The sequence below is a fragment of the Buteo buteo genome, chromosome 11, assembly GCF_964188355.1.
Source record: "Buteo buteo chromosome 11, bButBut1.hap1.1, whole genome shotgun sequence".
In the NCBI taxonomy this organism is placed as follows: domain Eukaryota; kingdom Metazoa; phylum Chordata; class Aves; order Accipitriformes; family Accipitridae; genus Buteo; species Buteo buteo.
Window position 1 is genome coordinate 24,513,742 of NC_134181.1, and position 24,486 is coordinate 24,538,227.

Sequence of the window (24,486 nt, forward strand, 5' to 3'; positions counted from 1 at the left end):
TCAAGCATTTTCCTAATGTAATGTAGGTTTTAGTAAAAAGTTTGATGTAGGAACACTCAGTTGATAAATTGCATGTTCTGAAGATAGTAAGTTGGAATATTGGATTTTGCTTCTGCAGGTAGTCAGTGTTTTGGACAGTTGCCATGTAAAGTTTCTTTGCCAGGGGTCTAAGATTGGAACCACCTGCAGGAAAAAGTGAAAAAGTTTCAACATGCGGTTTCAGAGTAACAGCAACTCCATGGAAGGATGTACTTCAGCTCTGAAAGTGGAACAAGATGTAGTAGACTTTTTCTAGTTCTTAAGTATATTAAAAAAATAGCATGGGGCTGGCCAGAAGAACAAATAAAGGTTTTGAAGAAGCAGAAATTTCCACTAGAATATGTTTGAAGGAAATAAGCTTTGAGAATGCCACTAACAATTTGAAAACAAAATTACATATGTAACCTCTTTTTTTCTTGTGGCAGCTTGGCTGAGTAAGGTACGTCAAGGGAGACAGATGCTTACACAGGAAGGCGTGCTGGCTGCCCCAAATACCCCAAGATTACTACAGTCAAGTGACATTTTCCCTGATTTTTTTCAGTTTCTTTATTATATTAATTTGTTGCTTTACATACAGGACATTTCCCTGTTTTGTGTTGATTACAGAACTTTCTCTCCATTTAATTTATCCCACTGAATTAATACTTAGGTTCAGTTTATATTGTTTGTTATAAATTCAAAGTTAAATAGTATTCTTTAGAATTGAATGTTTAAAACATCCACGTGTTCTATATTTTAACTTACATATAAAGTTTTGAACTTTGTTTTTCATTTTTTTCAGACAAACATTGAAATAAATGTCTCTAGCTCTTCCTAAAATGCTTTACCCAACCTCCTCATGAAGCAGAAATCAAATGTGTTGTTTTACCTCAGAAGACTGGATTTGGGGAATTCTCCATTAAATGTTTTTCCTTAATACTTTGCACAAATGGGTCACTGTGATGCCTGAGGATGCTTATTAATTGGTTCCATGCTCAATTTAATTCTCAAATACATTGTAACTCATTTACATTTACAGGGTGTAACATAGAGCACGAATTTTCATTAGTTTATAGCTATAAATTTCTTCCTTCTCTCCAAAATTTCTCCGTGATAACTAAATGTGTAGCAAATTTCTTCCCATGTCCACTGTTGTTTCTGTACAACCTAGTGGATAGTGAAGGATGGAAATGGGTGACCAGGAGTTACTTAAGCTGTTTTAAACCACATAGTTATCAAATGCGTAAGCCTCAGTCACCACTCGTGTCTTTGAAAAGATTGCTAAAAATCGTTAAAAACTCTTACATTTCTATTTTTAGGGTGAAAATCTGTCAAGCTGTTTCAATATGTTGCAGAGAAGTAAGGAATGCATTTTCTTTTTGTTTGATCACTGAGGAATCTTTTAAGTCTTCTTTTTTTTTCTTTTTTTTTTTTTTAAACTTTCTTACTTAAATGAACTATTGCAATATCTCATTGATTAACTAGGGGACTTGATTAACTCTTGGAGCTATGCACTTGGAGTTACATTTATAAAGATACTCTGAAAAGAAACGGCCCTGTGAACAAAGGATATCCTTAGCATTCACACTGAAGTTTTGGACCCATTTGCCCAAGAACATGTATCACAATTACAAGCTCTTCTTTGAATGCATATTTGTGCAACAGGGGTAAATACTGAGGTAGATCAAACCTAAACATTTCTTTTTTAAGGGCACCAAACATTTGAAGGGCTACTAAAGCATGTTACGGTCCAGCCCATCGGCTAATACAGGTCTTTCTCCTAACTGCGCAACAAGGTACAGATAAGGAGTATGGTTCCTTTCCTTAAAAAGCTGCTAAGACAGGGCAATTTTTTACTAAGAGCTACTAGTACTTGTCCTGAAAGAACGACAGTATTATCTGCAAAATATGAGCTAATTACTTAGGCAAATAACCTACCACTGCAGAAGAAACCTACTCAAGGGAGGTCTTAATAAAAATAGAGTTAGAGGCCTCTCGCCTACAGGACTCTGGGATTTGGCCCAGGATCAAGATATTTCTCTGCAGGAAGCTGTTGTGGCTATAAAAATGTCTGTCTTTTTAATCATTGGGTTTGTTTGTCTTGTCAAGTCCCAGCTGAGATTTCCCTTTGCAGTTTCTCTAAACATCTGGTTGTTGTCATTTCGTTATTATCAACCTTGAAGTAAAAGATTGGGCTCTCCAAGATTATGCAATTTCTTTAAACATTATGAAATTATTAAAAATAATAAATGTGTGGCATTTTGTACTTGTTTCAGCTTCAAGCTGTGTGCTCTCCATAAACATGAGGCTTAGCATATTGCCTCTTAAAAAGAAAAACTGTGATTCCTTCAGATAGTGGGACTGTGGGATTTAACAGAAATCTCTATTGTAAGACTTGTGATAAAATTTGTCAAAAAGTTGTCAAAAACATAATTTATTATTACATGCACAGATATTTCACTCTGCCAGTGGAATTGTCATGTAGAGTACTATTTTATATAACAATTAAAGAACAATAATGTGGTTTGCAAATATCAATGAAGTTTGAAGAAGGCTGTCAACATTTGTGTTGCAGATGATCACTTTGCCAACTTGCATCAACTAATGCATCGAGACCTGCTTCCATGCTGTTTTAAAATAAATTCATACTAACACTTTTCAGCCTGCCTCTGAATCCACATAAGGTTGGGAACAAATATCCAGATAAATAAACTGAGAAAGGAATTCTGAAAACTTTATTTAGAATGCATTAGACATTTCTAGCTTCCAGGCTAATTCTGATAATGGTGGTGTTATTTCAGGAAAAACACCTCTCCACTTCCAAATTTTTCCATTTTTTCATGATCCCTTCCCTTTCATAATCCTATAATCCATAATACTTGATAGTCCTACTTTGCGATTTAATGTGCCTATTCTCTGTTTCACATATGATGTGGTAGTGAAATAATTTGTTAATATGGATCCATAGTAGACTTCTACAGAGCTACACATCCTTCCAATTTGTCAGTGAATCATTACATAGCTATTTTTTGATTTTACAGTTTTGTAGGTATCTTTACATCAAACTTAAGAGTTGTTTTATATAAGCTATATGCTTAGTTAGGAGAAGGTGTGAGGCACAACATCAAACTTCTCACTATAACTAAGAAACATGTTCTTTTCTACTTCTCCCCTTTTGATCAAAGTTTTATCATAGAAATAAACTTATGTGCTGTGATTTGTTCTTGATAATTACAGGCTAGTTGTCTCTAAGTTATTTTCAGATTCCAACAAACTGTTGAACAATTTTCCAGGGAGCAAAGTGAAGATGAATGGTGTATATTTCCCAGTTTCTTCTTTTGAAGGTAGGCTGTGATTGACTCTTTTTTGTCTTCTGCAACCTAATTTATCCTCTACAAATTCTCAAAAAATAAATTCTAGTGTCTCCATTGACTCCAAAGTTGTTGTGGATGAGTTGCTTAAACTACAAATTGGGCCAATAATTGGCTAGTTTTCATTTTTGGGTACTCAGCATAAAACATCTGCAGCCAAATTTGCGGAAGGGACAAGTGAGCTGCTTATGTTGGTATAAATAAGCTACATGCTTGTGCTTTTTTTAAAGTGGGCATTGAAATTTACTAATTGGTTTTTGTCAATGGAGTTATAATTCTCCTCTTTGTCAAGTCAGCACTTGTCAAATAAGCTAAACAACGCCACCTAACATAGTGGGTATTGCGCAGATAAATTTAATAGTGTTTATAGAATACTGGTATGGCAAGGTTCGTATACAGCAATTAAAAAAAATTGCATTTTGTGCTTGGTTGGAATGTGTTGGGTTGGGGTTTTTTTATAAGCTTGGAGTTATGCACTAAATATTAATGGTTAAAATGTATTAACTACTCAATGAATTTAATTAAGTGTGTATCCTATGAAAAAATAATGGTGAGTTATTTCACAATGTTGGATTTACAATGCACATTTAAAAGGCAACTGAATTTAATTTATATCAGCATAAAAGGGGATTGAATTTAATTTATATTGACACTCTTAACTGTAGCTTTTATTAACGAATGCTTGACTTTGCAAAAACAATGGCCTCCTAATATTTTTTCCTGATCATAATTCTTTACTAGGCCTTATTCTGCCCTCATCTCTGTGGTGTGTGAAGGTTTTTGCAGCTGTCCATTGGATGATCTGACTCTTGCTTGTCATGTGTGGGGGTTTTTTTCCCATCCTCTTTAGAGGTGAATAAATTTGTCTCCAGTGGATTGCTCTGTTTTGCTAGGCTTTTTGTTTTGGGGTTTTATTTTTGTGTTGTGTTTGTTTAGATTTCTTTTCTTTTTTTCCTTTGCTTTAATACTCTCTGCACAATCAAGAGAAGAAAGAAATAACATTGCTCATCTAAATGCAATAGTCTTTATTCAAGCAACATTCTCTGTGATGTTTTTGCCTGAGGTTTGCAAGATTTTGCCTGTTTTGTAAAGATTCATTTAAATTGACACAATGTTTTCATAAACATTAAAAGGATAAAACCCTGGTATTAAACTGTCTACCAAGCCAAACACACAAGAGGGAATTCTTAGTTGCTGTACTCTTTGACAATGATATTTAGATTTTTTTCCTCATATTCTTGTTTTAGAGAGAGAGTTGAGATGTTGTTTGTATTAGTTATATGACTAGAAGGAAAATATTAGTGCAATGTAAAGGTCCTGATCCTAGTCCTGAAGACATTTTGCACTTTATGTGATTGCAGGACAAATTATACAAATGAAACACATAACTTCTGATTGCTTAATTCTGTAAACAAGTTACTGAGTTCAAAAAGTCATCAGTAGTAAGGTAGACAGAAAGGTTGACAGATGGCCAGTTTGAAACTTGTCCAGGGCAGTGAAGAAAAGAAATAATTTCTAACTCAGACTGTAGCTATTTCACATCATTTTATATGAACTTTCTGACATACATGCCTAATCCAGTTTATAATGATGAATAATTATAACTCATTCTTTTTGTAGTGCTTTTATACAAGGACTCCCAATAAAAGATGAGGGACCCAATATTCCACATATGCATATGTAATATACAGGACATTAGTTAAACTAGAGAGCTTACAGTTTATTTTTCCATTCTACTTGTAATTGAAAGAATTGGCGTAATTGTTGGTAGATCCTGTGTAGAATCTAAAGATTGAAAATAAAGAATTTTCACATTATATCCACCTTGGAAGAATCTGAATTAAACATCTGAAAAACAGTACATCAAAATATGAGGACATGCATCATGCTTTATCAGCTGAGAATGAACTATACAAAATCTCACAAATAATAAAAGAGCATTTGAAATCCTGGCCTTAATACCAGGACTCATTCCATATTGCTCATGAAACATAATGAAAATGTAATGAAAAGTCAGGATGGGACAGGTATTGTGTAGTCCTGTGTTTCCAGACTTGCTTTGAGAAGAAAACTGAGTTTTCTGTCCCATGCAGCACTTAATGAATGGCATGGAGAATAAGGCATGAGGCTTTTGGGCAATCCTTGGTATGTGAAGCAGCGGACTAGCTAAACCATCTAGTCAGATTGTTTTGAACCAAATCAGAATTTACCTCAAGCATTACTTGGAGTTTGGATGCCATGAGAAGGTACGGGCCAAAAACAAGTGTCTTTGGCCCTATCTACACATTCTTTTTGTGCTGCTATAAATATAATAATATATTATAACCATCTCTCAAGACAAGGCATGCAGATGTGTCGATAAAAGTATTCTACTTTGCTAAAGTATGTTTGCAAATCTCAATTATGACACTTCAGTGAGATTAATTTCTAGATGCAAGATACACAAATCAGGCCCGCACTTGCCGAAAGCATTGCAGGATTCTGAGCTGCAACACAGGGTGTCACAGTAGTAAGAGCTGTATAGAAACTGGAGAAAGGTGGTGCAGTGTAAGTTAGGCAGTGAAGGACTAGATGAAAGTATTTGTGGCTGCTAGTGTGGGTTTGTTTTTAACACAGTCCTATTTCACTCAATGAGTTTTATCTCATGAGCTGTTTGTAACGTTTTCACCAGGCGGTTCCTGATTGCCCCCCTTGGCATGTACTTCATTTAATCTCTAGCATCTCTTCTGCAACTTGCCAGCTTCAAGCTGCCTTCAAGGCTGTTCCAAAGCCTCCGGGTGTGTACAAACTTATCTTGGCCTTTTGCTGGTTTTGTGTTTGTGATAGACCCATCCCGAGGTGTGCTGCAGATCCCTCTGCCTCCACAGTGGCATGAGATGTGAGCCAAGAGCAGTAATGATTTAGTATAATGTGGTTATCATCCTGAGCAATAATATGTTCCCTGTTGGGTCAGATAATTTATACAGAAGTAAACTACTGCATGATCAGTTTGCACATTTTTGTGTTGGTTGTATTATGTGTTTGCCCTGCTCTCTGGATGTAGTACTCCTTGCACGGGACTTCCGTGGATGTGTGGACTGGCCTGACTGTCCTCCTGCTGACCTTGAGAGCTAGAACTCCAGGTGATTTTGATGGAAGCAGAAGTAGGTCATTGTTGAGAATGACTGAATTCCCACCCACTCTGCCTAAAATTAAGGTCATAGATCTTGTAATTGAAGTGATGTTTGTGAACTCCTGTTCATCCTTGGAGTCCCTTTGACATCAGTGGGGTTCTTCAGGAGCACACTGGTCTGAAAAGACAGGTCTGATTCCTTGAGGTGGATCTTCAGTTAGTGTTTCATGGTGTCTCCTGAGAACATAGTCTCTCAAGTTCATGAAATAAATTACTCACATTTTTTAATAGCAGCTTAAAAACACCACTGAATCAAGCCTATGTGTAGTAAAGTAGTGTTTTAAAATGAAAAGTTAAGGAGGGAGGGAACTGTTGGACAGACAAGGCTATATCTGAGGAGGAAGAGACCAGAAAGAGTGATAGATATGCAAGGAACTCTTAATGAAAGATGAACAGTCCAATGGACACTAAGGATTTGTGGGCAAAAATAATAAAAATACCTCGCCCCCCCAAAAAATTATCTTCTTTCTGAATCAGTTAGCAGAAGTAAGCCCATCAAATGAAATGAGAGAGACATGATTTGGATGGTCCATCACACAGTTCAAATACCTAACTGCAGCTGTGGAGTATTGAAAACAAAATCTAGAGAAAATAATTTTTGAGCAATAATTTGTTTGCACAAAATATTTAGCTAGCAGTCTGAAGCAGTAAACAAGTTAACAGACTGCATTTGTCTAATTTGTGATTGGAAAAAAAGGCTCAGTTCACTAAATAAATCTAAATAAATGGTTAGTTATAGGTCGTTTATCAGCTCTCTCTGACACTCTCTTGGCTTAATGGAGGGAATTGCTTAAATAGTTCTAGTGTTTCAGCACTGTTTAGTGTTTCAGCACTGTTTAGTGTTTCTGCTGATACTGGTGGCTTATGTAAAAGGCAGAGAAGAAGTGGAACAGGGTTGTAAAATGCAGTATCCTCTCTTGAGAAGGTTTTTGAAATGACAGAGGTAATGTTGCCTGGGAAAAAGTATTGTACTTTAAAAAATCAGTGGGAAATAATAGACTAATTCTTATTAGGGACAGTCTAGCAGAATCCCAGATGGAATAAAGAGTGAAATCCAGATTTTCCAATACTCTGGGGCAGCTGTCAGTCTTGAAAGAATCTTCTTTAAGAAGTAATTCTGTGAAATTTTCAGCAGGCAAGTTGTCTTTTTGTAGCTGCCTTGTATAAGGGACTGAAGGGCCATGAAATGTTAAAAACATTGCTGCCTGCCAAACCAGGCACAGTTGAGAGCCGTGATCCGGTCTGGCATGCATTGACTCCTGGAGAACTTGAAACATTGCCCAAAATCAAGAGTTTTAAAGCACAACTGTTTCCCCCTTTGCTGTTAGAAAGCATGCAGGCTCTCTCTGCGTGAGGGCGGTTTCTTGGGTACAAAATACCCAGATAAACATATCTGGAATATAAACAGGAGCAGGTGGAAAGTGCAGCAGCGTCAGAGTTGGGTGCAGCAGAGGTCGGGGGCTCAAGCAGAGCTTTGAAAGCTTCCTCCACTCTTTCCTGGGAAGTAGAAGCTGAATTTCTGTCCCCGTCCTCCTGCACTCCCAGCTGCGCTGGATCCTCCCCTTGGCGGTTTCTGTCCCTAGTCCTGCCCGCCCCTTCACTCTTGTATATATGACCCTCTCCGAGTAACTTTTGCTTCACAAAAATCCAGTCCAGGCAGCTGTAATTCCTCTTGCGTGCACCCAGCAGCCCTGAACGTCTGATCTGACATGGGTAAGAGATACAGCTCGTGGATCCAGCCGGGTTCTGCTGCTTTTGGGTACAGTTCTGCACTGTGAAACTTGTAAGCAGGGACCAGTGGGTTCGTTAGCATGGCGGGCTGTTAAGGAGAGGCGTGGGGCTGAAGTTCAGCATTTCCTCAGACTATTAAAAGGTTTACTTCTTCAAGCTATTGAAAACCCTGTGGTTTTAAATAAGTAGCTTTAATGCTACCAGTAAATGTCTTTTATGCTATCATTAAATGTCTCTTTTAGTACCCTGGCATGTAGAAACTGAAATAAGCATTTGGACTTGCTGCTCTGGTTGATTGTGAACATGAATGACGCTTAGGAAGATTGCCAGGAAACTGAGGACCAGAATTTAACTTTTTGCTTACGTTTTTGTGAATAGACCATATAATTTTTACGGACTTTCATTTTTGGACACATGGGCAGGAAATAGAGGGAGGGGACTAAAACAGATGAAAGCTTTTTTGTGTGTGAATGTATTCTTGTAGAATTTGCAAGGGGGACACTGTTACATTGTGATTTCACAAAACAGGGTAAGATTGTAGACCTTAGTAAAAAAAGCCCTAATTACACAGACAAAAACAAGGATTCTGACTCAGCAGAAGTGTCATGCCTGGTTTATCTGCCTAGGTTGAATATGTATCTTTTTGTGCTTTTGCAAGTACTAATAGTACAAACTAAATGATGCTTGTTTTTTGCTTTCTAACAAACTATAAGTTTCATTTTGTAACCTGGGATAATGGCAGTTTTGTCTAAATGGTTGCGGCAGTCTTTAAGAAGTCTCTAGGCAGTGTGTAAAGAGTAAGTTAAATACTGCACCTTAAGCCTTAAAGTAGCATGATGGTGATTGATTGGTCACAAGGTTTGGAAAAGTATGCTCTTGGCAGTGTAGAAGATAAAGTCTTGGACTGCTCTTCAAAACTTTAACAGATCATTAAAGTCTGCTTGCATAATTTGTTTCTTGGAAAAAGACTTGTATTCCAGAAAGAATGTGCTGCGTTTGTCTCTGTTGTTCTCTAAGGCCTATGTCTTGTCATGTATATAGTATAGCTGATACACTAATTTTTTTTCCCATTTGTGTGTTTATTTCAGCAGTTTAGCACAATCATACCTTGAACCAGGTTTGCCTACCTTCATTTTTTAATATGTCAGTGTTTAACCCATGCATACACCTTAACTTCAGAGAATTTTCTGTTTACTCAGGGTCTGCAAGAAGCCCAGTTTGGCCCAGGCTTATTCCACCTAACTTTAAGTTCTCAACAGAGGTGGCTAATTTGTTGCCACGTTTCTCCTAAAGTCCCTCAATAGAGTAAAGAGTCTTAGGCACCTTCACGGTTTGTCTTAAGTGGGCTGAAGAACTCTGCTGCCATAAAATACTGCAAATAAAAAGACAAAGTCTTTCCTGGTCCTTTCCTTTATTTCATGCTGTTAAACACAAACTATCAAAGAATGGCTCTTCATGTTAATAGTTACTGAATACTATGAAACTACGCTTTATCAGGTGGGATATTTTTCTCCAATGCTATTACCTGTTGTTGGAAATCTATAAACCTCATTACGCAGACTACTAGTAACTCCCAGGTTAATCTGAGTATAGTTTGCTCGTGCTACAGCTTCCTCAGAGGCTTTGCACGCCACTTCAAAATTTTTAACTCTCTGATTAGGTAAGTATAAATGGATTAGCCTTTTTTTTTTTTTTTTTTTTAAAAAAAGCTACTTTCAGAAGTTTTTCATAAAACAATATCCTAAGTCTTGCTTTTATAATGTTTTGTGGTATTTGTTGTCCTTTGGGATGATCTGTATTTCCCAATATTTCTTTGCCATGAGGAGCTCAGCATTTCTGAGGACTTTACAGCCCTTGAAAAGGTGGAGAGGCATCTTTATCACCTGCCTGAGAAAGGAAGTGCTTGTCTTCAGGGTTGCAAAGCAACACAGTGACTTGCCTCACCCAGTACCAGGGACCAATGAACCCAGAGGTGTCTGGACTGTTTTTCTATGCTGTGACTGCTAGACTGACAGATCCTGTCATCATTCTTTGACCTTGCACAGTATGTGATTTTTACCTGGCACTGTGGTACAACTTGGTGCCCAAAAAAATGAGGGAAATGAAACGTTTTATTCTTCAGTACCACCCAAAAGAGCGTGGTGTCTTTGCACCATCAGAGAAGCTCTAAACATTTATGACATTGAGAACTGCCTCCTTTCTGTCGACAACTTACTGAGTGGATGGAAAGCTGCAGGGAGTCCCTCATTATGCTTTGTGTGGGAAATGATGGCTTACGTATTTTCAGCTGTTGTAAGCATGGCAAAATATCCCCAAACCTTGTTGTTGGTTTGCATGGAGTTTTCCAGAGTGGCCTGTGGATCATTGTTGGTGGCTCACGAAGGATTGGACAGTTGCCTTTGGTTTACTGTCCCTCCTCCAAAAAGAGGAACAGAACAGATAGAAAGACATGAAAAAATACAGAGCAAAAGGAAACTAGACTGGATTCTTCAATTCCCCTTGCTCTCCACAAGAAAGAATTGCTGTAGACAGTGGTAACAAAAGGAACAGTGATATTTTTATCAGCTCTTGGTGTGTATATACAAATAACTGCATAGGAGTAAGGAGGAATTGGGCTTATTCTAACTTCATTTGTGAAAAAAAGAAAAAATGTACAATGAAGCAGTTAAAGCTAAATGCATATGTTCTTACCATGAGCCATTGGCAGTAGATCAATGTTCTTTGATTTAGAAAGACAAGGAAGGTGGACTTTGTGGATGGGAAGCTACCCATAAGAGAATTTGCTTGTAAGGGTGTAACATACATGGCAGAAAAAAAATCTCAGTGCTTTTGTCCTCGCTGGAGTTTGCAAACCACATGTGTGTGATGGAGTGTCCTGCTTCCTGGTACTCAAAACACTCACTCAGCTGCCAGATTAATGGGGGATCTTGAACGTAACAAGTAATATTAATATGTTTAACCATGGATTATTAACATAGCAATGTAAATGTTATTGTTAACATGTAGCTACAAGATGGTACAAATCACAGATTCATGACAAAAACCTTATTTTGTATTCACAAATGAGCTTGGCATCGTATAACACAGAAAGGCTTGCATCATCCATGGATACCTTCAGGCAGTTAGATACAATGGTTCAGAATAAAAGAGTGTTTGAACAAGATCAGAGGGAAGGGGGAAAAAATGTGTATGGGAAGAAGGAAGAGAAAACGTTCATCATCTTGCTGTATGTTTTCTCTGGAAAACAATTTGGCACAAATAATCTTTTTCTCAAAGTAATCTGCAGAAAACTGCATTTGCAATGCTAATTAAGCTGTGGTCTAATGCATACTGAGTTCCTGCTAATTTAGGTGATTGAGAAAATTGGAATAAAGTTTAAATTATGGCTTAGACATAAATGGAACAAAGCAAACTTTATATTTTGTGTTTCCAGATAAAAATATTTCACAAAGAATGTGAAATTAAACCGAAAGTACTAAATTACTCTTTTTGAGAAGATCCTGTTTATGAAGTTAGGAGCCTCCAAATGCAGCAAGTGAATTGCTTGAAGCATTTTGCCTTCAGAGAAAGGCTCCATAATTAAATGGGCACTGGAGCTGTAACTACCTTTGGATTTGAAATCTTAGATCTGTGGCATTCTGAAATAAACTGGTGCTATAAATTTATCTTTTTAAATATCAGAGAATGGCAAATAGCTGGTTTGCTTATTTTTATTATAGACACTTGAGGTATGGCGGGAGGCAACTATATTATGTTTTTACTTCTGTCAACATGTATTTCACTTCATGTCACATTGAAGAAATATGCTGGCATCCTGCTGCACAGCACTTCTATATTTTTGTGTTTTAAACAGCGGATTATACACTAGTTCCATTTAGGAATGGAGCAGAAGCTTCCTGCATTGTGTTCAGCAGGCCTGCAGCTCTGTGACTCTAGAAAAGTAGAGATTGATGTATGTCAGTTAAGCCCATAAACTTGCAACATGTAACTGCCCCTTACAGCAACATTGCAGGGTAATATTTTCTTAATTCTAGCCAACAATTTATGATCCTGAGCATATATGTTCTGTTGTTCTGTGTTAGAGTAGAAATCACTGTGTATGAGGCTGGTTTAGTATCATTTTTACTTAGGTGTTGATTAGGATCCAAACTGATACAAAGGGAGGTAAGACACTTCTAAGAAGTAAGCAGAAATGGTTATAAGTGTTACATGTTAGTAGTGAGCAGTGCTTTATGCTTGCTGAGGGTCAAGCTCTTAATTCTGGATGATCCTAATACAGGAATCCTATCTTTTTGGAAGTGAACACATTACTTTCCAGATAGAGAAGCTGTAGATAACAACTGCTGTGGTTGCCGTCCCTGCTGAAATTTTTAGGGTTTGCTCATAGAGACACCCAGATGCATGGGTTGGTTTTGACTCTGGGTGCAGAAGAGCATTGCTTCTCAGTCTTCTGCCACTGTAAAATGACATGTTCCTCCTAATGCAGAGCCCAGCCTTGAACCACACATGGTCCTTCTGCTTTTGTGGCGTTCCCTTCTCCAGAGGACATTTAGATTCCCTTTCTATCTTCCTAAAACTACGGCTTCCCCACTTGGTTGTCTGATTCGTGATGTAGTTGCTGTGCTGGAAGTGGTGAACAAGGAATGCCAGTTCAAGGAGGGCTTCTGGCGGCTGTAACAGGGGCATGAGGGCAGAGGTGGGGAGCTGAGTTTTTAATACAGAGGAGGTGGAATAGTTCATAATTCCCCTTTCTCTTGTCCTTTCTGGTCACCTGCGGTATCACCTCTTACCCAGGCTGTAAATCCTTAAAAATAACCACTTCTTCAGCATTTATATGCGGAGAAAGACTGGAGGCTTTCCAGTAATAATAAAATGGATTGTTCAAATTGGGCAATCTGTCTACTTACTCATCTGGCAGTGATTCAGCAGCTCTCTGTAAAACATTTAACACAATTTTCTTAAATCCCAGACCGTTGTCATATATGAATGTGCTTTAAAATTGTGAGGCTGAACTCCTTGAAATGAAGGCCCAAATTTCCCATTATTTTTGAGCATGGAGTATCATATTGTGTATATTTTCAGAAACTCAAGTAACTTCAGCAGTAACCGGAGTCAGCAAGACTTACAGGTGTTTGCCAATGTAAAAATTGGATCTAAGATTTGCCAATCTCTGAATGCAAAGCCAATTTCCTCTTAGAGATATGCTTAAAAATAATTTGGAGATTAAAAGAACTTCTTTTTTTTTCTCCAATTAGCAAAATGTGGAGCATGTGGTCCAGGATATGCAACTCCTCTGGATGCCATGAAAGGCAAGTACTGCAACATCTTTTCTAAATCCAGGCTGTCAGGAAAGGAATTGTTTTCAGATTAGGTGAGGACTAGGTGGATGCCTTCCAGAGTGGCTCATTAATTAGCAAGGCCAAGGAGACTTTAAATATTGGAAGGGATTTTATTTCATTTTGCACCCAAGTCTGGGCAAAGCATGCAAGCTCTGTTACCATGAGTTCACTAAATCATAGCACTAAAACAAAGTGGGTCTGGGTTTAGATGTGTGCATGGCTATAGGATGCTAACACTCAACAAACAGTTCTGGTTTTCTATGCTGCAAAATAGAGCTTTGCTTTAAGAATATTGTGAGCAAGTGTTTAACCTAAAAAAATAAATTTCCTCGGTGGTTTTGGATGGAGACATTTATAGACTGCCCTCAGACTCTCTCATAAAAACAAGTGACTGTCTAGGACAGAAGAAGGGGAAAACAGGAGAAAGAACTGTAGGGTATACTGTGTGACATGGTTTAATGGCAAGCTTCTCATCCACTTGTAGCTGTATAAAAGTTATGTTCTGTTCTTCCCAGCAGTGTCTGGCTAAATCCTGAACCTCACTAAAGCCCTTGAGGCATTTTGCTGTAGCTTTTAATAGTGTCAGAACTTCACCTTGAGTCCTTTGATATATTTTAAAAGCCTCAATTTTATAGATTGTAATAAGTAGGCTTTTGGCATAGGTAGACTGAAATCTGGGCCCTGGCAGCAGGGAGTCATCACTTGTGTAACTGGGGAAAAGAGAGGCTTGACATGGCCTTGCAGGTGGGAAGGTGGTCTCCAGCACTGTCCTTTTTCAGGAAAATAATTGCATCCCCAGGGCCTCTTACATTAGGAGGGGAAGGGAGTGGAAAGGCCCCACAGCTGAATAAGCACTTTCTCCTAGTGGTTTCTGGCTGCTCTAACTATATACTACTATGTAGTGTTTGTCCATAAAATGGAAATACCACCATTCCACTTCTTAAGAAGAATCACAATTTACAGATGGAGAGATTAAATCCAGAGAAGATTCTCTTAAAGTTAACACAGCTTTTTGTAAAAATGGTTTCTTTTGATGCATTAAACAAGACTTCTGCCTTGAAAGGTCCCCGGGAGGAGATTGTGTATCTGCCTTGTATCTACAGAAACACTGGGATAGAGAAACCTGACTACCTGGCCACTGTGGATGTTGACCCCAAATCTCCACACTATTGTCAGGTACTCCTGTGTGTAGAATGGCTCCAGCGCTCCATTTTCTAGGGTGGTGAATATCTGGGTTCACATAATAATTTTCAAGTAGATATTTGTGTTGACAGCCAGTCAAATCCTCTGCTGTTTTTCTTACTAGGTTACTCAAAGCTAACATTTATCTTGTTAGTCTCAAGATACTTTCAGAAAATTTTCGTGCTTAGTATTTTGATAGTTCTTTTTGTAACACTATTCTTGATTTATACTGAGCATGAGTATTAAGCTCTAGAAGGTGATACTTCCTCAGGGTGTGTCAGTAGTATAGACAGAGTTTATAATGTAGGATGTCTGATACCCTGGGAAATTCTACACATTAGGCATTATAAATCTAATCCATTTACTTCATAAATGGAAAGCTGTGGGTAGGTAGCTACCAATATACCAGATCCAAAATATTGGTAAGACTGTCCTTAAGCTCAGTTTATTACTGCAAATAGTGTACACTAAACTGCATTAAACATGCAGTGCTTGTAGGACTCAAATTATCAAAGATACTTTGGACTCTGGTCTCCGTGTGTTTAAGCAGCAGCGAATCCGGTTTGACAACAAAGATTTTCATAATTTGTTCTTTTTTTTTTTTTTTATAGCTACTGGTTAGGGTTTTATTAAGTAAGACTGGAGGAAACAAGTCTCCTAAAACTTTGACAAAACTTAGCTGTAATCTTTAAACTTTTCTTAGTTATACAGTAGAAAAGTAAAAATCAGAAGCAAGAAGCAAGAGTGCAAATTAACATGTCAGTTTGCAGAAGTCAGCTCCAGTTGTAATCAGGTAAATCTTGTAAAATCAGGGACTTGCAGCACATGGACAAGTGATGTTTTTTTCTGTCTTTTTTTCCATATCATTATTGCATGTCTCTTTAATTAGATAGAATATTTTAAAGATTTGGATTAATTTAATAGCATACAACATTTAACAAATGCTATGGAATCGTGATGTCCAACTTTCTTCTCCCACTCTACAGCTTCAGCTCTGCATATCTCAGGCTGAATCTGCTTCCTGAATAAAAAATAGCAGTTTCCTTCTGCTCTTTATTAATTTATACTTTGACATAAAGACCCATTTCTTTGCCTAGGGGAAAAACTATACCAGACTGAATCTTAAATCTGTCTCTGACTTTGTAGGTGATCCATCGCCTGCCCATGCCGAATCTTAAGGATGAGCTCCATCATTCAGGGTGGAATGCCTGTAGCAGCTGCTTTGGGGATGCCACAAAGAGAAGAAATCGTCTGATTCTACCAAGTCTGATATCTTCTCGAATTTATGTGGTGGATGTGGGAACAGACTTGCGAGCTCCTAGAATCCATAAGGTATATTTAGATGACTTTAAGCTGGATTTTTATTGCTTATATTTTGACAAAGAGACAGTGATTTTATGGATTCCAACTTCAAATTAGAACAGGAAAGCCAGAACAGTTATGGAAACTTTTGTCAAACATTAGGAACTTGTGGGAGTTTTGAAACTCCTACAATTTATTGATAAACTACACACAAAAAATCTTTCACTGAAGAAATATGAGTAAATGTGGTGTCAAACACTGAAAAATTAGGAAGGTCCAGAATTCAACCTGCCTCTGCGATATGAATTTCAGTCGAAGTGGTTGCACACTGTATTATTGTTTTTGACTACAAGATCACAAGGCAAACTCCTACATGACACATTCAGCTGATCATTATGTAGATTGTATGTTTTTCAGAGATGAGTTTAAATTTGATTGGATTTTCACTGAGCAAGACCAGATCTCTCCTGTAAAGGACACCTCCTCGATTTGTAATCTTTGGTTCCTAAACATGTGATATGTAGATTTTTTAAAAGAAAAAATTAAGAAAATGTTTTAGTATGGGAAAACAAACATTTTTTAAAATCTCTTATTCATGGAAACAATTGAAATTTTCCCAAAATAAAACTTCCACTGCAATAGAATTCATTTGGCAGAGATACAGATATTGGCATAGCTAGAGGTTTAGATATAGACTTACACTTTTCCATGTCTAACTGTTTAGCTTCTCTTTACAGTCAGTGAAAAAAAAAAAAGGCATTGCTGGAGTCAGATTTGTCTATCCTCATTTAGAAAACTGTTTTAGGGTAAAGGAATTGTGTCTTAAGAGTGTTTGTTTCTTTTCACTGACTATAAAGTAAGCATAGAGGATTAGCTTAGATGGAAATACATGCACTGTCAGCATCTATACTTGGTCAGATGAATCCTACAGCAATGTGTGAAACTTCAGTACAGAGTTCCAGGTTTGGCAGAGACAAATTTAGTTATCAAAAACATATTTTGAAGACAGGTCATAATGTGGAACGTAAGGAAACTTTTAAGTGGTCTTTTGTCCCACCCCATCTGCCTGCAAATACCCTCATTCATAGTCTTTCAGTTTTGAATTCTGTAGAACCTTGTCAGCCTTTAACTATTAATGTAGTGGAATAAAACCCCCAAAGGTCTCTTCTTTTACAGTGAATTTTGTTTCAAACTGAGTCTCTGGCAAGCCTCAAAGATTTTTTTTTCCCCTCTGAACTGCTAGTACTCCAGTGAGAGCTGATGCCTGAATATTGCACAAGTGGTGTTTCTGCTGTTGATACTAATTAAAACAAATGCAGATGTCAGTGTCTTACTGTTGCAGAAATTAGACTGATTCTAACCATTCAACTCTTGCTGTTTATATATTTGAGAAGAACAAATAAATGTCATGGGTGGTACTGTATTACTGGGCAGAGTAGAAAGCAGGACGTGGCAGGTACTCAAAAACCAAAATAGCAAAAGAAACAATCCCTCTCACACATACGCCATTCTCATTCCTTCCTTACTCTTTGCGACTTGAACTCTTAGGGGTGGAACTGGTATTCTGTTGTGATCTCAGTGAAGGTGACTATGACTATGTGTGTACTCATTTTAGATTGTTGAGCCAGTGGAGTTGTTCTGGAAGGGTAACGTGGCTAATCCTCACACCTCTCACTGTCTGGGCAGTGGTGACATCTTAATCAGCTGTTTGGGAGACCCTTCTGGCAATGGAAAAGGTATTAATCCCCTTGATTACTCTAGGAAAGTATTTGTGGTATAGAAGTATCATGCTTCCAAAGCAATGATGCTTCATGCAAAGCTAGAAGAGTTTTTAAGAGCTTACAATTCTTTTGTGCACATAACCATTCCAGCAGTTGTTTATTTAACTGTAGAATAAATACTTCAGGTGAACTGTATGGTCATTGCTCTGCCATAACAATTCAGACTTGATGTGGAAGAACATCTGTGGGACTGTTGATGAGTTCAGTTTCCATGTCTCAGTCTTTCACATATATGACTAAAGAAGACCAACTGTAGTGGTTATAATATGAGCAACAAACCTATTAACATTTCACTTGGGTCCCTTCAGCATCAAGCAAGGAAGACTTGCTTTTGAACATAATCTGTACCAGCTCAGTGTTTGTGACTTGGGCATGAAAGATTCTGTTGCAAACCTAAATCCTCTTTGTCTCATTGTCTAATGAAAATTAAGCCTTTCAAGCTATTCTAGATTGCATTTCCTATTTAAAACTTTTGAAGGATTCTTGTGTAATTTTGTTACCTATTCAGATGTAAAACACCTGACATCTAATGAGAAATACTAGCTATTAGAAGAAATATACTTCAGATGGTAAGTGGTGAACCCTGCTCCTTTTCACAGGGTTTTTCTCTTCTGAATTGTGGGCAAACATGTACTTGAATAGATGCATATTAAGTACATAATTCAAGGATGCTGGTGGCAAGCAAAGAAAAATGGAGGTGACTCCTCCAGGATCTTCTCTAAGATATCCCTTAATTGAAATGTACTCTAGGAGGGCTAACAGATTTACTGGAATGACTTGAGTAAAAATAGAGCAAACTGAAGCTTAAAAAATTCATTACAGTGTGATAAAATTCTTTTAAAATCCAGCTTTCATTTGCTTTAGTCCACAAAAGCAAAACCAACAGAATCACAAAACTTTCCTTAAGCATAGGGTTGCATTTTACAGAGTGTTTACAAAATAGGCATTTAAATATTAATATATTATTTATCTTATTTAAAGCTGTGGATCTGCGTGAACGTCTTCAAACAATTTTCTTTGGTTTTTATATCAGGTGGCTTTATTTTGCTGGATGGAGAGACCTTTGAAGTGAAAGGAAATTGGGAGAATGGGGAAAAGGTACCCCCCCTGGGTTATGACTTCTGGTATCAGCCACGACACAATGTCCTGATGAGCACTGAATGGGGAGCCCCAAAAGCCTTGGCAGATGGGTTTAACCCAGCTGATGTAGAGAGAGGTGAGGGAGCATTTGTTTAAACTCTCGAAATTAGAAGTGATTCTTTGTTAAAATAATATCTTCTGTGCTTATTTTTGTCTGACCTGATCCATTAGGGCATTATGGCTGCCGCATTAATGTGTGGGACTGGAGCACTCATACCTACATTCAGGCAATTGACTTAGGGAAGGGCTCCATACCCTTGGAAATTCGGTTCCTCCACAATCCGGATGCTGCAGAAGGGTTTGTTGGATGTGCTCTGAGTGGTGCAGTTCATCGGTTCTACAAGACAGAGGTAAGTAATGTGGCAAACACTGAAACTCAAACCTAGTTGTTTCAGAAATCCACCAATCACTTAGGAAGTAGTAGAGTTTGGATTAAAAATAAAAAGGCTCCTAATTCCAGTCTAATTCTAGCCAAGTTCTAACATTGTGTCAGAGAGCAAACCTTCTAATGACAGCATGCATACAAGCCGATGCCGTGGCTTTCTGAAGCTACCATATAGTCCCTCATCTTTAAGCAATTGCAGTTGGTAGGCATTTTGAGTATCTCTGCAGCCATATTGCTGATGTCCAGCATGCAAATCTTTGGCAGCCTGATCCTGAAAGGAAGCAAAGCTTAAGAGGTCATGTTGCTGGTCTGTCAGCCCCACTTCCAACGCTCCTGCCCTCCACAGTAACTTGTTGATCAATTTAATCACAGTTAATGAATTGTGAAAGTCTCAAAGAGGAGAAGGTCTTGCCAATGATAGGAACATTAGTGATCACTTGAACAAGAGACAATCTAATGAACACTTGCACTGAGGAGAGGGCTGCAGCATTAGCTCAATGGCTTGCTTTCTGGCCTGCAAGCTGGTCAACAAACACGTATCAATTGGACAGCTAATCAGAACACGTGAAACTTGTCACCAGTGTCAATGTGGGCTGCCTACTGCTCAGCCTAGAAGCATAGGGAAAGACCTGACGGTAGAGGAGGGAGCGAGGGAAAGTGGTGGGGTCATGGACAGGGGAGTAGAGCTATTGCCATTTTAGAGGATGAACTGGAGACAGAAAAGACACCAAGCTGCAGGAGATTAGCAGTCTTTAGTTCTGCTACTGTTACAGCAATCTGTTTTAGAGGTTGTTGCATAGTATAATCATTAACATTCTCTCTGGCAGTATAGTTACCATCCTCACTCCTTGGTAACACTTATTTGCAATGTGCATATCACCTCTGTACAGGACCTGTTAAATAAATAGCACTATTTGCTTCTCCTCCCTCTGTCATGCATAGCTGAGCCCTCTTGGCTAACGTCAAGGCAATAATAATGCTGTGTTCTCTCCTGTGCTTTCTGCAGAAAGGAGACTGGGCAGCAGAGAAGGTGATTCAAGTACCCAGCAAGAAGGTACAAGGATGGCTTCTCCCTGACATGCCTGGTTAGTGTGAGCATGTTTGGAAAAGAAAAGGGGTGTTGTCCTCTTCAGTTCACTGGTACAGTGTAGCTTTTTGCAGAATCTTATCCTTAAATGGCAAACACTTCCCATGTAAATTACTAAATTTCTGTTTGGGTTCTTTGTGTAACACTTCTGATGTAACCAAATTGCTTATGAGCCACCAAATAGGAGATTGGCAGACCTCTGCTCCCACGCTGCTCAATGCTTGAGGTCAGTTTCTCTAGAAAAATACTTGAGTTTGGGTCTTTCAGCATGAGCTCACAGTATTCAGGAATGGTCCTGGGAATGCTGGTAGAGCCTGCACCTCCTTTGAGTAGGCAGTGGGTTTCCAAGGATGATTGTGTTTGTTCAACCCATATCTTAACATATTTTTCTGAGGCTACTATGACTAGAATTTTGAAAGATAATAGGCTTGTGGTCTTCTTTGTTGCTGGTCCTGTCCATTTCCTGACTTTTCTACTGAATATTTTCTTGAAGGCCTTATTACTGACATCCTCATCTCACTGGATGACAAGTTCCTATATTTCAGCAACTGGCTGCATGGAGACATCCGCCAGTACAATATCTCCAACACCCGCAAACCCAAGCTGGTGGGACAGGTAAGCCAGCATCAGAAAACCTGTCATGTACAAGGGCAGTACAGTCTGCTTATTCCCTTCTTTTTTAAAAGGAGAAATTGACAATTTACTTTTGCTTCAGAATTGTCACTATATTGCTTTCATGTTCCTTTGATAGCCGACGCCTATTCTCGCACATTCCCTTGGTTACAGGTGTTTCTTGGAGGCAGCATCACAAAAGGGGGGCCTGTAACTGTAGTGGAAGACAAGGAATTGCAGTGTCAGCCAGAGCCATTTGTGATCAAAGTAAGTTTTCCTAACATGCATGTTGTCAGTGCTCTGCTGATTGTAATCCATTTTAAAATATCCCTACACCTCAGTCAAATGTACAACATATAAAGCCACATCTGAGCTAGTTTGTATCTTGGCTGACAGCCTGGGCAGGTATCACATTTCAGCATGGACTGGAGCTAGTAAATCCTGGTAAGTGTTCTGGGTCCCTGGTGGAATTGGACAAGCTGTTCAACTGTACTGAAGCCTGTGTAATTACATCTTCCCTGCTGTTGTTAGCTAGCTAATGTAAAGCTAATGCAGTGTGCATTCATCACACTGCCATCACAGCTTCTGATAATCTTTCAACAGCTGATAGTTGAAGCACTAAACCAGCTCATTCTGCAGTGTGTGTTTGGGGGGGTGTATGTGTGTGAAGAGTTTGATGGCACCTGGCATCGTGATAGAAAAATGAAAGAGTATTAATTGTCTCTGGTCATTATCAATGTGCATTAATATTATTACTGTCAAGGGAGCTACCTATGGAAAGTCTCAAGATGTGCAAGAACTGAATATGGTCATGACTAAGATCTGTTGGCCACGAAAGGCAGTTTCAAGAAGTTCCACATACTCCTTTTCTTCATAGTGCAGATTGTGAGCTAGTTGCAGTATAGACATGTTCTTATTTGCAACTGTGTTATGCCACCCACCTCTTGCTTGATTTTTGATACTTCTATCCAAGTACAACAACCTGAACCCTTCAGCCCTTACTTTCTTACATTACTAGTTCTGTGAATTAAGTGGAACTCATCTGAAATGGCTTTGAGGCTCCCAGTTAGTAAGGAATAAGACTCCCAATAAAAACTGTTCTGTCTCCAAAGTAGGGAATTTGGTGCTCCTGTGTCAAGGATTTCAGAGTGCTGGATGGTCCTCTGAGTAGCAGAACTGCTGTGCTGTTTTGTTTCTCCTTCCTGTTGCATTTCCTTTGTTCAATCTCTGTGGCAGCTCGTCTTGAGCACCTTGTTCTCTATAATAATTTTAGGGGAAGAGGGTGCCAGGTGGACCTCAGATGATTCAGCTTAGTTTGGATGGGAAGAGATTGTATGTCACCAGCTCTCTCTACAGTGGATGGGACAAGCAGTTCTACCCCGATCTTGTCAAGTAAGAAAACTTTGGTAAATGAGGATGACTGTACAAGCCCATGTTCAAGATTTCTTTCTTAAATGGTGATATGCATATACCAGCTGGTATACAACACAAAGTTCCCACATAGGGAGACTGAATCCAGTAACTTTTTATACACAGCCTACCAACCTAGATGTTTTACCCACTAGCCAGAATCCATCCCTGCTCAACAGGTACACAAAAGTTGGGGCCTGCACACACTATTTGTTGAAATCATGGTCTATTTGGAAGTAGGTGAGAATGGGAAGAAACCAGTGAATGTGACCTAGCCTCCTGGAATCCGTCGTACTTCCAAACTGCCTTTGAGTGTATCAGCATGACTTTGTATTTTTTGGATTTAAAGGAGAAGATGATGTTCCAGATGGCCACAGGAGGGCATAGTGCAGCTTGCCTATTCCTTTATAATAAACAACAGCTATTAATTTTCACTCATTCATTGCTAATTTGAGGTTGCAGGTTTCACTGAGGCAGTGTAACTCACTTTTGAGACCTGCTAAGACCCATTTGGAATCTGGGAATCTTTTCATTTTATATTAAATGAAGACAAATCCTGCCCCAATATGGAAGAGAAGAGCAACAAATACGAATCCTTTTCCCAATTTCTGTTCTCTTGTCCGTTTTTCAGGGAAGGCTCTGTTATGCTGCAGATTGATGTGGATACTGAAAGAGGTGGATTGAAAGTGAATAAAAACTTCCTAGTGGATTTTGGGAAGGAACCTGAAGGGCCTGTCCTAGCTCATGAGATTCGTTACCCTGGTGGTGACAGTACCTCTGATATCTGGATGTAATTGTTGTCTGGAGTTGGTTTTGTTGGTTTTTTTTTCTTTTTTTTCTTTCTGTTGTTTTTTCACTTTCTCCCTCTCTCTCCTCTCTACCCCCCTTTTATATAGGTGAATCATGTCAGCTGTAACTTTGTCCACTGTCTGAATTTAGACTTCCATTAGGGTGAGCCACAGAAGTTCCACTTCCCTCTCATTCTGAGGCAGCCAAGTGAATCTCTCTGAAACATGATATACATCTCATTTTCTCTACTCCTTCCTCTTTCATAAGGTCCTGTGTAATCACTGTTGACTGTCAGTTTCAAGGTCGAGGTCACCCATCTTTTAAGGACTCTTTGCCTTGTTTGATGCTACTTTGCCTTGCCACTGTTTGCCAGTTTGCCTTGCCACTGTTTGTTGGTGGAAAAGCTGCTCCTAAGTAACTCCCTAAGAAAGATACATTCCATGGGTTTGCCCCAGAGCAAGAGTGTCCTGTCCCTGCAAAGCTTAATTTGCTTAAAGTAATCAGTGCTTTACAGCAGACATAGCATAAAAATCATGCATATCTAATCTGAAGCCACATGTTTCTGGAGCTGGGTTATAATTTAACATTTGTGCACTGATGTTATAAAAATCAACAATAAAATTGTTCTTCAAGTCAGGTGGAGCTTCGCATTTTTTTCTTTTTAGCATTTCAGCATTTTCTATTTCAAAGAACAAAATGTAAGATCATTTCAGAAAGTTAATGTCATTTGTCTAAAAATTGTTTGGCGAGGAATTTATTTTTGCTGAAGCCACCTTTGTTCTTATTATTGCAAGCAAAGATTCTCTTCCATTTTCTAAGACTGGAGCAAACTGCAAAAAGCTTTTCTGATGATGCTAGCAGCAGGTGTCTTTCAGGTGTCTTGCAACTTCTTGAACAGACAAGCACTCACAAGTTCACCCTTTCTTCTCGTGCCAGTTCCTGATGCATCTTCCCTAAGCTGTTTCTTGGGTCTGATTCTCTTTTCTGCCTCCCTAGATCTGTTGCTTTCCCATCCGTGTCCATTGCCAGTCTCTGCTGTTTCCTACTGAGCTTTAGCATTGCCAGCTGTAACACTGGAATCACATCAGCAATGTTGGAGGAGCAGCATGTTAATGGGACTTCCCGCTGGAGCCTTTTGGCTGGTTTTTTTCCAACTTTTACCATGCT

General features: G+C 38.6%; 1 protein-coding gene across 2 annotated transcripts; it reads left to right on the forward strand.

Annotated features, from left to right (window-relative positions):
• The first annotated feature begins 1,349 nt into the window (after positions 1 to 1,349).
• LOC142036928 (methanethiol oxidase-like) lies at positions 1,350 to 23,972 on the forward strand. 2 transcript variants are annotated; one of them, XM_075040689.1, is made up of 13 exons: positions 1,350 to 1,377; positions 3,282 to 3,362; positions 13,548 to 13,601; positions 14,695 to 14,807; positions 15,960 to 16,145; positions 17,731 to 17,851; positions 18,930 to 19,112; positions 19,208 to 19,386; positions 20,428 to 20,506; positions 21,002 to 21,123; positions 21,295 to 21,387; positions 22,394 to 22,512; positions 23,162 to 23,972. In XM_075040689.1, exons 1-13 carry the CDS (start codon positions 1,365 to 1,367, stop codon positions 23,322 to 23,324), a joined length of 1,506 nt encoding a protein of 501 aa, XP_074896790.1. In that variant the 5' UTR covers positions 1,350 to 1,364; the 3' UTR covers positions 23,325 to 23,972. The 2 variants fall into 2 exon arrangements, with proteins under 2 accessions (XP_074896790.1, XP_074896791.1); XM_075040690.1 differs by lacking the exons at positions 1,350 to 1,377; positions 3,282 to 3,362 and adding an exon at positions 7,971 to 8,274 and having other exon boundaries at positions 23,162 to 23,970.
• The last annotated feature ends 514 nt before the right edge of the window (positions 23,973 to 24,486 follow it).